The sequence below is a fragment of the Columba livia genome, chromosome 1 (assembly GCF_036013475.1).
Source record: "Columba livia isolate bColLiv1 breed racing homer chromosome 1, bColLiv1.pat.W.v2, whole genome shotgun sequence".
NCBI classification, from domain to species: Eukaryota; Metazoa; Chordata; class Aves; order Columbiformes; family Columbidae; genus Columba; species Columba livia.
Window position 1 is genome coordinate 169,699,169 of NC_088602.1, and position 13,446 is coordinate 169,712,614.

Sequence of the window (13,446 nt, forward strand, 5' to 3'; positions counted from 1 at the left end):
AGCTATTTATGTAGGTGTCTTCATCCTGTTAAAAAAAGGAAGAAAGTGTGAGTTAGTGTTTTAAGTACAATATAGTGTGGAAGATTGAGAAAACCTTTCATTATCCTTGTTGAAGAGCTGGTGGTTTCTTAGTGATTAAGAGTGAATCCTCCTAAAAATATATCAGTTTCTAGGTGAATATATCCAGACTTGTGGGTTTTTAGTTTTTTAATAGAGAAAATTTGTTAAGCTGCTAGACTAGTAGATACCTGGAACAATACCTTTTAGGTGGCTATAAGCGTCACACTTAGCAGAATACTCAGTGTTTTGAGGTTGAATCTCTTTTAAGGAGACAGAATTATCAGCTACTGAAACTTACACTTGGAAACTTTCACAGAATCACAGAATATTAGGGATTGAAAGGGACCTCAAAAGATCATCTAGTCCAATCCCCCCTGCCGGAGCAGGGGCATTTTGTTTTCATGAATTCTGTGCGCAAATAGGTTTGTACAACAGTCCTTTTCCTGGTTCAGCAGTTGATTGCAGTTGTGTTGGTAGTATCTTAAATACACATATATGTATTTAAGTTATATTTATGGAATATATTATTTATTTCGGCTTTTAAAAAAATGCATTTTGTTCTTATTCTTTGATAAGTGGAATGTGTGAATGGTGATTTTTTTGGGGGGAATGGGGGTCATTTTGGTACCTCTGACTCTCAGTTTAGTAATAGTATTGACCCTCCCAGGAAGCAGCCTGAGGAGAACTGTGGTGTTGGATCAGGACCTCTCTCCTATTCAAAGTCATTCAAAGTCAAGAAAATCTCCCTGGCAGCCCTGTGGTTACATTAGTAACCTGCAGCAGTCAGTTGATTAATTCTGTTCCTCCACTTAAACTTAGATTTTTTCGGATTTTTTGTTTGTTTTTTATGTTTTGTTTTGTGTTTCTTTGGCTGTATTCTCAGACAGGGTGGACCACCTTTTCTTCTTTTTGGGACAGAGCAAACATTCACCTGTTGCTGTATCCATTTGTCTTCAGACAGAGGCAAAAGGATTTGAATTTGCTAGGTGTTCAAATGGACACAAAAAGCTAAGTTTCATTCACAAGGAAAGTGTGTAATAACAGATAACTTCCTCACCCTTCCTGGGGAGCAAGGGGGTTGTAAAAGAGGTAGGTAATTTCCTACAATCCATAGACCTCTAAAATGGCTTGGGGAAAGGTGTGGGGGTGGGGAAGAGACGTGGGGCTGAGGTGGGGAGAGAATTCCCCTGAGCTGGACTCTGAGGGCACAGGGAAGAGTTGGATTTGACAATGCAAATCATACAGGAGTCACAAGAAGGTGTTTTTTCTGGGAAGAGTCCAAGGCCAGGGTGCCTGCTCCCTCTTATATGGCTCATACAGTAGGATTCTCACATTCTGTTGTGGTTTTGTTTTCAGACAAATGTGAGGTTGGGAGCTGTATGACTAGCTGGGACCGTATGTGTAGAAACTGGCTGTGCTTGGGGCTGATATTTCATCTGATTGAGTACAACTATGGTTTGTCTTCAGCTAAATTAATATGGGGGATATTTTTCCTTCCTTGCCTTTGACACAGTTCTAGGATGTAAGTTCTTCCTGTCACTTTGATAAAAGCAATGGGATCTATGGATGCTCTGACTTCAATCTATGCACTTGGTTAATCACCTAGTTCTTCACAAACTACATGAATGATGAGCCATGGCAGAAACATCAAATCCAGCTTTGAGGATTGCTGACCATCTTTTATCTCTCAGCATCAGAAACGATTGTAAAGCAATTTGACTGCTAAACTGACAATGAGTGCATCAGCTAGATAATGTTTTCAGTTTATTAATGTATTATCTTCAGCCTCTGGTAATGACTCTGAGTGGAATCCTTAAAAAAGAGCAGATCAATAAAACTTGCTTTGGCTGAACATCCATCAAATTACGTAAGTTTTTGTGCATAAACTTCTATTAAGATAAAATAGGAAAATCCTCCCCTGTGTCTCTACTGTGTCTCGGTACCCAGTCAAAAAGGGTTTAAATAAGAAAGTGTGTCAAATAGATACATGTGTATATATCACATCATTTGTGGAAGGAGAGTTGAATCAATGCTTAGTATTTGAATAGAAATTGCCTTGTTAAAAGGGAGAAAATAACACAATAGAAAGCTTGTGGCATATTCCAGAACAGTATTTCAACAGAGCTCATGGAAACAATTATGTACTTACCTTATGATGGCACTGGTCATGGACACAGTCCTATAATGCCATCTTCTCTACAACTCCAGATGTTCCCAGGTTTGGACAATTGGTAACATAAACCCAGGCCCATTTGTTCTCGTATTGTGGTCATACAGATACTTGGGATTCTTCTCTGTAACACCACTTCCATCTTGTGCTCTTGTTTTTCATCTGTGGCTGAGTGTTTACAGGAGAAGAAATGATCATGGGCAGGAAAGAGGTTGAGAAAGAACGGAGGCATAGATAAGTCGTGTGATTTGCCCTATGTGTCAGTGAAAATTAGTGATGGCACAAACAAAGAAAGGCAGAATGATTCTGAGATTAATTTTGGATAATCCACTGAATCGCACCACTAAGGAAAGATACTTTCTAAAGGTTACTGAACCTTCAGAACAGGGAACTTATCTTGGTTGTCCAGACATAAAAAAGTTGTTTCTCTCTGACTTGTAGGATTTAGATGAAATGTCTTCTTTTGGGGTGTTTTGTTGTTTTGTTTGGAATGTTTTGGTAGGTTATCACGGATGGCCTCGTGTGAGTCATGGCTTTGTCTTTTCCTGAAATATGACAATGTTAGTATCCAAGGTAAGCAGCGGAGTCTGGTACCCACACTGCTCACTTCGCTATAATTTTATTATATCCCTGTCATGGGATCTGTGGTGCATGCATAAGAACCACAAGTTAGAGTACAAAAGCATCAAGGAATGAAGGGGGACAATAGGCGGAAAATCTCGCGGAACTAGAATTTATGGAAATGAGAGCAGAAGTCAAAATTGTGGGGAAAATAGAGGAAGAGCCTGCTGTAAAACACTGGGGTAGCAGAAGGATGTAGCTAATGCCAGGGTGCAGGCTCTTTCAATAATTTAAACAAAAATAGTGTCTGCTTTTGCTAGAAATGCATAGAAGAAAGTGAAAAAGATGTTACAGAATAAAGAGATAATTAGAACTGATAATTAGAACAAAGGAAGAAAAATGACCAAGAATCTCTCTGTAAGATGGACCCAAATAATTCCAAACATCCCGACTCTTGATAAAGTCAAATCAGTTTATCAGTACAGTGAGTCTCTACTCTGAATAAAAGCACCAAAGGCTGATTTCTAATGCCCTGCAGAACAGCCTTGCAAATAATACCATGTTAGTTTGAGTAGCACTTGAGTGATTTTTCTCCAGAATCAGAAAAATTTCCCATGTTACACGTTCCTGCCTGATTTCCACACACATTGGGTTGCAAATATTCTTACCAAAGCTAATGTTTCTACTCTCTAATCTATTTTTAAAGTAATCTCGTAGTAGAGTTTTTGAAGCTCTAAATGCAGGATGATTCTAAAACGACAGCGGTGGCACAAGCAGAGGTTCCCCCCTTGTCCCTGGCAGGCAGCGGAGCGCGTCTGCTCCCCTCAGGCAGGCGGGGACACGTTTCCCTACCAAACGCCCTATGGAGCACGCCCCGGGGGGCAGCGGCGGCGGGGTCGCTCGGCCGCGGCGAGCACGGACCAGGGCCGAAGGGAGAGGCTGGACCCCGCCCAGGGGTGGTCGCTGCCCCCGCGCCGGGAGCGCCCGGCCCGTCCCTTTCCTCCCCCGCGGCCGGCAGGCGGGGCGGCGGGACGGGGAGGGCCAGCAGCCTGCTCTCCCATTGGGTGGATTTGGATCCGCAGCGCTATTGGCCGGAGCAAGAGAGAGCGTGCTACAACCAATCAAAAAGCAGGCCGGGGCGCGCGGGGAAGCTATAAAAGGGACAGGACGCGGGGCGCGGTGACGCGTGGTTCACGTCAGGTTGAGCGGCGGTAGCGGAAGAGCGTTGGTGGTGATGTCCGGCCGCGGGAAGCAGGGCGGGAAGGCGCGGGCCAAGGCCAAGTCGCGCTCGTCGCGGGCCGGGCTGCAGTTCCCCGTGGGCCGTGTCCACCGGCTGCTGCGCAAGGGCAACTACGCGGAGCGGGTGGGCGCCGGCGCCCCGGTGTACCTGGCGGCCGTGCTGGAGTACCTGACGGCCGAGATCCTGGAGCTGGCGGGCAACGCGGCCCGCGACAACAAGAAGACGCGCATCATCCCCCGCCACCTGCAGCTGGCCATCCGCAACGACGAGGAGCTCAACAAGCTGCTGGGCAAGGTGACCATCGCGCAGGGCGGGGTGCTGCCCAACATCCAGGCCGTGCTGCTGCCCAAGAAGACCGACAGCCACAAAGCCAAGAGCAAGTAAAACGTGGGGAGTATTTTTCTCTCGAAAGTAACCCAAAGGCTCTTTTTAGAGCCACCCACTTCATCATTAAAGGAGCTGTAGATCATAGGAAAACACAAGGAAAACTGAACGAAACACACCAAAAACATACAAAATCAAAATCCACAAAAACTCCCCAAACCCAAAATTGTCTTTGCTGTTACAATGCCTATGTGTTCAGTATTAACAAAAATGTAAACCTAACCGCTGGTAAGTAGATACTAAAAATCAGGTTAAGTGAAGCAAATAATTTTGCTCTGGTAGGGGTCAGTGTAGCCTCCACAGGCCTCTTCCTGCATTGGCTTAGCCCTGTGTGAAGTTGAGGTAACTCACTGATCTCTTTAAAAGCGACTGTTCCCCGCTCTGAACCGTTTGACCTTCAGACTTTGTCCTTTTTTCACAATAGGCATTCTGAATGATTAATTTTTAATACGTTTTTCTTCATGGCTTTGAGCTGCTGTGCCCATTTTCTGCCTAAAAGTGAATTAGTCTGAGAGGAACTGGTCTCCACTGAGGCAAATTAAAGGCCAGTTGACAGTTCTGATTTTACCTTGGATATAGTACTGTACATTACCGTAAAGAAGGTGAAGTATAAACACACAAATAAATGTTATAGTTCAATAAACACATTTTAATAATTACCCACTTGAAAACAAAGTATTTGAATCATAAGATCGTACAAAATTTTCATTACTGCCAGTTACAATAGCAAGCGGTAACAGTTTACAGGCTGTCAGTAAAGCAAAAGGTTGTGGGCAATAATGAAAAATATGAGAGAATACATATCTTAGTTCTCTGTACTCATAAAAGTAAAATATGCTTATTTTTAACTTGTTTAACTGTGGTACTTTTAAAGGGCAGATAAACACTTTTCCCCCCTTGCTAGCAGCCAGCCATTTTAGAGCAATGGATGTATCAGCTGGATATATAATTTTTAATATTACTTCAAATCAGTCACTGGACAGTAAAAAAGAAAAGAAAAAAGAATATTTTACAATCTGCTGTGAAAGGGGAGCCCTAACTGATAACTTGAGAGAGTTTAATTGTGTCAAGTATGGAAAATCCTCTGCAGCAATGTCTCCTCAGATGACTCAGATTTTCACCAATCAAACTGTATCAAAATAAAAACACGGCTGGATTACAAAGCCAAAGGGCATTTATTATAACTATTAACAAAAAATGTCCATGTTAACTCCTTAGGCCACCTAATTTATTAAGAAAATAAATATTTCTGTAGCAGAGCACTAGGGAACCATGTCTGTATTGTGCACAGGGAGCAACACAGTACAAGGTGCTACCCTGTAAAAAGTCATCTCCTTCTGGGGCACAAACAGCCCTTCACAGGATTTTAATCTGCTTCTTGCCTTGTTGCATAATGCACTAATTTAATTTATTTTAATTATTTTGAAAGAGGTAAAGGATTTTGGACAAAGAAGCTAATTTCTAATCCATATTCAGTGCTCGAGATGAGCCTGTGTTACTTCCTCCTCTTTGAAATCAATTTGCGATTAAAGTATCGATTCAAATCCCTGATTTTCAGTGCAGATTAAGAGAAGACCCTTTAAAGTATAATAATTAATTACTTTGGGGATTTAGTTGCCTACGTCGCGGATTTTATTTAGAAGGAAAAACAAAAGTTTCTGTCTCCCGAGGTCTGTCCAGGTCCAGGACTCAGGGTTTATCGCCTCTTTTTTAACTCACCCTTTGCATCTTCGAAGGGAAACTTTGCCGAGGGGAACAACAGTCTTTCCTTTCCACGCCGCTGCGAACTGGGGGTGAGTTAGTGGCAGGAATTCTGATAAAAACCGTCTTTTTTCACCCCTAAGAAACACAAAATGAACGGGCAGAAGGGACCTTTCTGCCGTGCAGCGGGGCGGGCGCTGCAACGCACCAATCACCGCGCGGCTCCTCTCTATAAATACGAGGCCGCTGACTTGCTCCAGGCCCAGTGGTTTTCCCTGATTCGTGGACGACGGCTGACACTATGTCGGAGACCGCGCCTGTTGCCGCTCCCGCTGTCTCTGCTCCCGGCGCCAAGGCCGCCGCCAAGAAGCCGAAGAAAGCAGCGGGCGGCTCCAAAGCCCGCAAGCCCGCGGGCCCCAGCGTCACCGAGCTGATCACCAAGGCCGTGTCCGCCTCCAAGGAGCGCAAGGGGCTCTCGCTCGCCGCGCTCAAGAAGGCGCTGGCCGCCGGCGGCTACGATGTGGAGAAGAACAACAGCCGCATCAAGCTGGGGCTCAAGAGTCTCGTCAGCAAGGGCACTCTGGTGCAGACCAAGGGGACCGGCGCTTCCGGGTCTTTCAAACTGAACAAGAAGCCGGGCGAGACAAAAGAGAAGGTAACAAAAAAGAAGCCGGCAGCCAAGCCTAAGAAGCCAGCGGCCAAGAAGCCTGCCAGCGCTGCTAAGAAGCCCAAGAAGGCGGCGGCGGTGAAGAAGAGCCCCAAGAAAGCCAAGAAGCCGGCGGCTACCGCGGCCAAGAAAGCTGCCAAAAGCCCTAAAAAAGCTGCCAAGGCTGGTCGACCCAAGAAAGCAGTGAAGAGCCCAGCCAAGGCAAAGGCAGTGAAGCCCAAAGCAGCCAAGCCCAAGGCAGCCAAGCCCAAAGCGGCAAAGGCGAAGAAGGCAGCGCCTAAAAAGAAGTAAAACGACTGGGAAACTAGTTTGCTCATTTAAATAAACCCAAAGGCTCTTTTAAGAGCCACCCACTTAATCTTAAAAAGAGCTGAAACACTGGGGTAGCTGCAACAGCACAACATTTTTGAAAAGGGGTTTGGTAGGAATGCATGCGAAAGAAAGTTACCGGTTTTAAGCGTGCGTGTTCAGTCTGCAAGGGGAATGCCGAAATCTCTAAAGAGGAATCGTGTTCCTCCCGTGCCGTGCGGGAGCGGTGCGAGAGCAGCGGCGCTTTCCCCGCCCCCTCTTAATTGACGGGCACAGCCGAGAGCGGCAGCGCCGGCCCCGCAGAGCAGCGAATGCCCCTGGGCTGCGGTGCCTGGGGGGCGGTTTAAAAGTGCCGCGCTGGGTCGGGATTGGCAGGTTCCGCCCGCCAGGCCCCGCCCTTTAGGGCGCTGACCCCACCCCGCATCCCCCACCCGCGGCTGTTCCTGGTGCTGTCCTCCGTAGCTGGATGGAGCGCCGCTCGCTCCGGGGCCGGGGTAGCGGGGGCGAAGGGGGATTCCGTGGCTCTGCTTCTGCCCGGCAGGGCAGAGATGTGGCTCTTCTCTCCAGTACTCCCAGCCCCCGCGTACCTTGCACATCGCCAGCCGCCCCCAGCTTCACACCCATCCTGCACAGACTTGAAACATGGGTGTTTTAAAAAGGGAAACCTTTCGTATAGAAAATGTTTCCCTGTTATCCTAATTAGTAGGGACAGCTATTTCACTGTAAAGTGTGTCGGAGGCGGGGGGCACACTGGAACGCACGGAAAAAGGAAAAACTAAGTCACCAACACCTAAAAAACTTGAATTAGCAACTTTCATAGTGTTTAGTTACTAAAAGTTTTTATTATTTTACCTGTATATGCACAGAAAATTAATTCTTACTAGCAGTTAGGATTTTCTACCAAACTTGAAGGAATTAAAAACCCTTGAAAAACAAAATTAATTACAGAACGTAGACAAAAAGAACACCTACCTTCACCCGCAGAACTAAAATTCTGCGAACGGAGAACTGGTAAAACACTAAGGTGCCGCTGCTCCTTTTTCACCAGTTTCTGACTTCTAAACTTCCAAGTATTAACTATCTAATATAAGCTTTTAAGTGAAAGCCTCTCACCTTTAAAAGAACAGACTATTTACATACTTCCCCCAACACAGAATAACTCAGCCCTTCTACTTGAGATATTTGGTGGCTCTTAAAAGAGCCTTTGGGTTAAAACTGACGATCCGGGACGCTCTACTTGGAGCTGGTGTACTTGGTGACAGCCTTGGTGCCCTCGGACACGGCGTGCTTGGCCAGCTCGCCGGGCAGCAGCAGCCGCACGGCCGTCTGGATCTCCCGCGACGTGATGGTGGAGCGCTTGTTGTAGTGCGCCAGGCGCGAGGCCTCGCCGGCGATGCGCTCGAAGATGTCGTTGACGAACGAGTTCATGATGCCCATGGCCTTGGACGAGATGCCCGTGTCGGGGTGCACCTGCTTCAGCACCTTGTACACGTAGATGGAGTAGCTCTCCTTGCGGCTCTTCTTGCGCTTCTTGTCGCCCTTCTTCTGCGTCTTGGTGACAGCCTTCTTGGAGCCCTTCTTGGGCGCGGGGGCAGACTTGGCCGGCTCAGGCATGGCGAAATCTCTCACGCTGCTGTAAAGCACCGGAGTGCCCGTCAGCACGATTACTGCCCTATTTATAGGGGCCTTATGCAAATCTATGGCCTCAGCGATCAGCGCTTCTATTGGATAACAGGACCAGTGACGTTACACATCGTACGGACGGCTTTGTAATTGGACCTTTTCAAATCCCACGCTAGTATTGGTTAAGAACTCGAATCCTACCAGCCAATCACAACAAGCTGTTTCAATCGCAAGGTTGGGCGGCGAAGCTCGTCCTGTGCTGCCTGGCACCGCCCCGCCCCGGGGTCACCCCGGAGCACCAGGGCTCGGGTGGCTCCTGCAGCTGCCTGCTCGGGCGGATCTGTACGTACAAAGAGTGGTTATCGGCGGCTTCTTCAGGAAAAACAAACAAAATTCAAAACCAACCCAAAACAAAATCTACAAAAAACAGAGAAAATCGAAAGGCATTTTGCTATTTTTTTAAATTATTATTTTCTTCAAGAGGACACATATCTGCATATTGCATGTGATGGCCTACATTTATAACAATCACAAGACAAATGTAGAAGGGAAAAAATAGAACCAGAAAACATATAGAGGATCTGGAATAGTAAACTTTGTTAATTGTGTTTTAAATTAATTCATCTGGCCCACAGAGCATGGTGTGTTTTTCAGGACTTTAAATGAGACGGAAGTTCTGATTTAATTTACAAGCAGAAAGAAAGTGGACTTCTTTCGGGAAGTAATACAAATATTGAATTAACATAAGTAAAACCCAAGATATTCCTGACAATAAAATAAATAATGGGTTTAAAATTGAATTTTGAGTTTATTGTGAATCAGAAGTTCTGGCTGTTTTCTTGTTAAGCTGCTGTAATTGTGCAAGAAGAAAATACAATTGTTTAAACAGACCAAAATGATTTTATAGTATTAGAAATTCTGATGTGCTAATATATTTTATTTAATAGAGGAAGTGCTGTTTAATACAGTACTAGCCTGTATATTCAGAAAAAGGGTAGTATTTTATTTTTAAATCACAATGCTGTGTGGCAACATAAATTACAATTATATATTTGTTCATAAGTAAATTGGAATGCTATAATCCACTTTTAAAAGGATCAAGTTAATTTGTGATTGAATTAAGCTAGGACTATATCATGTAGTATCGCATAGGCAGTACTGTAATTATGCTATTTGCTTTTGGAACTGTTAAGGGCTATTCAAAGTCTAGACTTTCTTAATATCAGAGAAAAAGGACACCATGGGTCTATACAGGAAATGTATCTGGCATATGTAAATTTAGTTTAATGTCGGTGAGACTGCTCAAATCACAAGAAACTAATTATTCAAGTACATTTCTAAGGACAGTGACAGACATTCCAGACACTAGTGCTAGGAACAGAAAGACATGTCACCTTACCAAGCTGGTTTTGCTTCTGCGTTTTCCCCTTTGCTGGGCAGAATTCTGGATTCACCAACATTTCCAGCCTACATCCAAAATAGTGCTGTCTGAAGAAAGGGAGGCAGATGAGGAAAGAGTGGGACCTTTATCCTTCCTGAAGAGTGACAGTTGCTCCTAAATGCTTCTGCTGTGCTTAATACCCAAACTGGAGAGACAAAACCAGCCACCTGTGTTGAGGAGAGCAGCTTCATGCTGCCTCTGTGATGCTGCAACTCCAGTTTCATGTGCATCCACCCCACATCCCTCTTCCCTCTCATCAAGAAGAGAGTTGGGTGGATGCTTTCTCATCTACATTTGCTCTGTTTCCCCCACAGGTGCCTTTAGCAGCTTGGTCATCTTGGAGAAAACCTGATAAGGCAGGAGGGAGCTGCACATGCCTTTTCAAGAAAAGAAAAGTAGTTCTCTCTTTTTCAGCAAAGCAAGAAGAGAAGCCAGAGTGGCCTATCCCTAAAGATTTAACTCCTCACATACACTGTGAACCTGGTGACTTTCTTTTGGCATAAACATTACCTGCAAAAGCAGTTCACTGAGAAAACCTCTGCCTGGTAACAGGAGTTGTCTTGTGAACATCTGTAAAAGTCCATGACTTCACAAGGAACTCGGGGACAATGTGGCATAGGATCTCCAGTTCTGTCTCCACAATAGCAATTGAAGGCTGTCACTTTCGTTGCACTGATCTGAAAGAGAAAATGTAGAATAATACAGGGCAAGCTCAGAAGTGTAAAGTCCATAGATCCAGAAAACAGACACATTAAAAAAAAAAACCCAAAACTCAAACACTACACCCAGCTTTTGCATACAGGCCCTCCAGTCTGTTAGTCCTTTTTAATCTATTGAACAACTCTAACAAAAATGACAGTTGATCCAGGTTCTAAAGATCCTAGAGATTCTCAGTTAAAAAAATTTTGTGAAGATAAGCTATGGAGTAGAAAGCCACCCAGGTTGACACCTCCATTGGGGAAAGGTGGCTATGGTGAACTGAACATCTACTGCTTCATTTAACCCTTCCAGCTAAAAACAAACAAACAAACAAACCACAGACAAACAAACAAACAAAAATTAAACAAAACACCAAAACCCTCCAAAAAACAACAGCTTTATAATAACTGAAGGCCAGTTGGTGCTTGTGTAGTGTGGTTGTGCATGTTGCTCCTTCACAAAGAGGAGGTTGCCATGCATTTTCCAAAGTAACATTTCCACGCTTGAGATGTCTAAAGTTGATTAAGATTATGCAACTCATAAAATGATGTGTCCTTTCTGGTCAATGTAGCTGTAGAACTACAATTAAGAAAAATACTATGTTTCATGTTTGAAAAGTGAAACAGTGTGGAAAAAACCAAAGAGCAAAAGGAATACTTTGTGGTACTATGTATCGACAAAGAATAAAACGTGAAAATGAACAAACACATGCCAAATGCTTTAAAGCAGACGAAAAAGTCTAGATTTTATTCAGGAGTGTATCAAAAAGTAGACAACGCTCTAAAAAAAAAAAAGTGTCATACCCATGGAAAAAAAAAATAAAAAAAAGAAGAAAAGTGGATTAATAACGTTACACATCTCTCGGTATAAAAGTGTGGGTTTACTCAAGCACCGAGACCAGAACGTCCGCGCTCCCCCCACCCCCACACCGGGCCCTTTGTTGGAGCGCAGCGAAATGGCGGCGGCGGAGCGCGGGCGGGAAGCGGCGCTCCCGGCCCCGCCGCCCCCATTGGCTGGATTTTGCTGCAGACCCGCGGCCGGCGGGACCGGCTGCGACACTGGCACCGAGCGACGCAACGACGGGACCGGGAAGCCGGGAAGGAGGCACTCCGCCCGGGGATTTGCTGCCGCGATGCCCGGGCCGAGCCGGCGGGGGGAGAGGGGGGTGTCCCGGCGCAGGGGTGAGCACGGTGCCGCCCAGCCCCGCCGCCTGTCGCCGGCGATGGCGCGAACGTCCCTGGCCGCAGGGGGAAGGGCGCGGAGATGAGCCCGCCCGTGCCCTGCCCCGCCGCAGTCCTCAACCAGGTCGGACCGCCGGCAATATAGAGAGGTGCTGGCGCGTAGTTGTGCCACACGCGGCTCAGAGTCGGTGAGTGTGTAAGCATGTCTGGCAGAGGCAAGGGCGGGAAGGGGCTCGGCAAGGGGGGCGCCAAGCGCCACCGCAAGGTGCTGCGCGACAACATCCAGGGCATCACCAAGCCGGCCATCCGCCGCCTGGCTCGGCGCGGCGGCGTCAAGCGCATCTCGGGGCTCATCTACGAGGAGACTCGCGGAGTGCTGAAGGTGTTCCTGGAGAACGTGATCCGCGACGCTGTCACCTACACCGAGCACGCCAAGAGGAAGACCGTGACAGCCATGGACGTGGTCTACGCCCTCAAGCGCCAGGGACGCACCCTCTACGGCTTCGGCGGCTAAACTTAGGTGTTGGGATAGCTTACATTGTTAAAACACAAAGGCTCTTTTAAGAGCCACCCACATTTACAAAAAAGAGCTGTAATCGCTATTCGTTGAGGTTGCGATAAAAGGTTGGGGTCTGGGGGTTGGGCTTTACGCTGGTATCTGTCGGCTGTAGGAAGTGCTGCCCGCGGTCTTTCTTCGAACCCTCCCTGCTTCAAGCAACAGGCGAGTTTGAAAAAGGGTGGGGGAAGATGTCTCGATTGCTCTCCCGAAAAATACTGGGGGAACAGTGGTTTTGCTTGACTTCTGGGCACAAGGGAAAAAAAGAGTTTCTGGAAGAAAACTGGTTTTTGTTTTCATCCATCTTCCTCTTCCCCTCCCCACCTCCCTTCACTCCCTCACTCCGTTCTCCTTCGAAACGGGAATGGAAGGGACAAGCAAGGGAGGAAAACGGGATACCGGGGGAAAGTGCCACAGCGAGAGCTGCTCCGCGGCCGCCGGCTTTAGAGCAGCGGCCTCACACGGGAAGCTCATGAAATGGCGGCGCGCTCAGCTCTGCCAGTCGGGGAGTGGGGCGGGACAGAGCGGGAAGGCGCACGGAGAAGCACCAGCTGAGAGCACCCGTAGCACCCCGGGGAGTGCAAAGGGAAGAGGCCGCCAGCCCTGTCCGAAAACGCTTTCCTCTTACTCCCCCTCTTCCAGTTGAAGGGATGGATGCCTCCTCTAAGCACCGCTCCCCACCCCGCGGCAGCTCTGAACAGGGAGCCGCAGTCAGAACCGCCAACACACGCGGGCCCAGGAAAGGGGCGTATCCCACGTTCCCTGCAGCCCCAACCTCCCCGTTATCTCAGCATCAGCACTGCCGCCAGCACGGGAAAGAGCACTCAGCACGGGCTGCCTGTACCTGATCTGAA

General features: G+C 46.9%; 4 protein-coding genes across 4 annotated transcripts in view; 3 read left to right on the top strand and 1 right to left on the bottom strand.

Annotated features, from left to right (window-relative positions):
* The first annotated feature begins 3,962 nt into the window (after nucleotides 1-3,962).
* On the top strand, nucleotides 3,963-4,478 carry LOC135577165 (histone H2A). Its single transcript, XM_065045004.1, has one exon. It carries the CDS (start codon nucleotides 4,026-4,028, stop codon nucleotides 4,413-4,415), a length of 390 nt encoding a protein of 129 aa, XP_064901076.1. The 5' UTR covers nucleotides 3,963-4,025; the 3' UTR covers nucleotides 4,416-4,478.
* A 1,882-nt stretch (nucleotides 4,479-6,360) lies between these two features.
* LOC102097445 (histone H1) lies at nucleotides 6,361-7,136 on the top strand. The gene has a single exon (XM_021282797.2). It carries the CDS (start codon nucleotides 6,418-6,420, stop codon nucleotides 7,072-7,074), a length of 657 nt encoding a protein of 218 aa, XP_021138472.2. The 5' UTR covers nucleotides 6,361-6,417; the 3' UTR covers nucleotides 7,075-7,136.
* Nucleotides 7,137-7,904: 768 nt separating this feature from the next.
* LOC110356226 (histone H2B 1/2/3/4/6) lies at nucleotides 7,905-8,966 on the bottom strand. The gene has a single exon (XM_021282804.2). It carries the CDS (start codon nucleotides 8,704-8,706, stop codon nucleotides 8,326-8,328), a length of 381 nt encoding a protein of 126 aa, XP_021138479.1. The 5' UTR covers nucleotides 8,707-8,966; the 3' UTR covers nucleotides 7,905-8,325.
* Nucleotides 8,967-12,191: 3,225 nt separating this feature from the next.
* The window catches only part of LOC102093168 (uncharacterized), a 31,167-nt gene continuing 29,912 nt past the window's right edge, over nucleotides 12,192-13,446 (top strand). Inside the window, exon 1 of the mRNA XM_065052892.1 lies at nucleotides 12,192-12,525. Coding sequence (XP_064908964.1) covers nucleotides 12,239-12,525 — 287 coding nt within the window. The 5' untranslated portion in view covers nucleotides 12,192-12,238. The remainder of the gene's footprint in view (nucleotides 12,526-13,446) is intronic.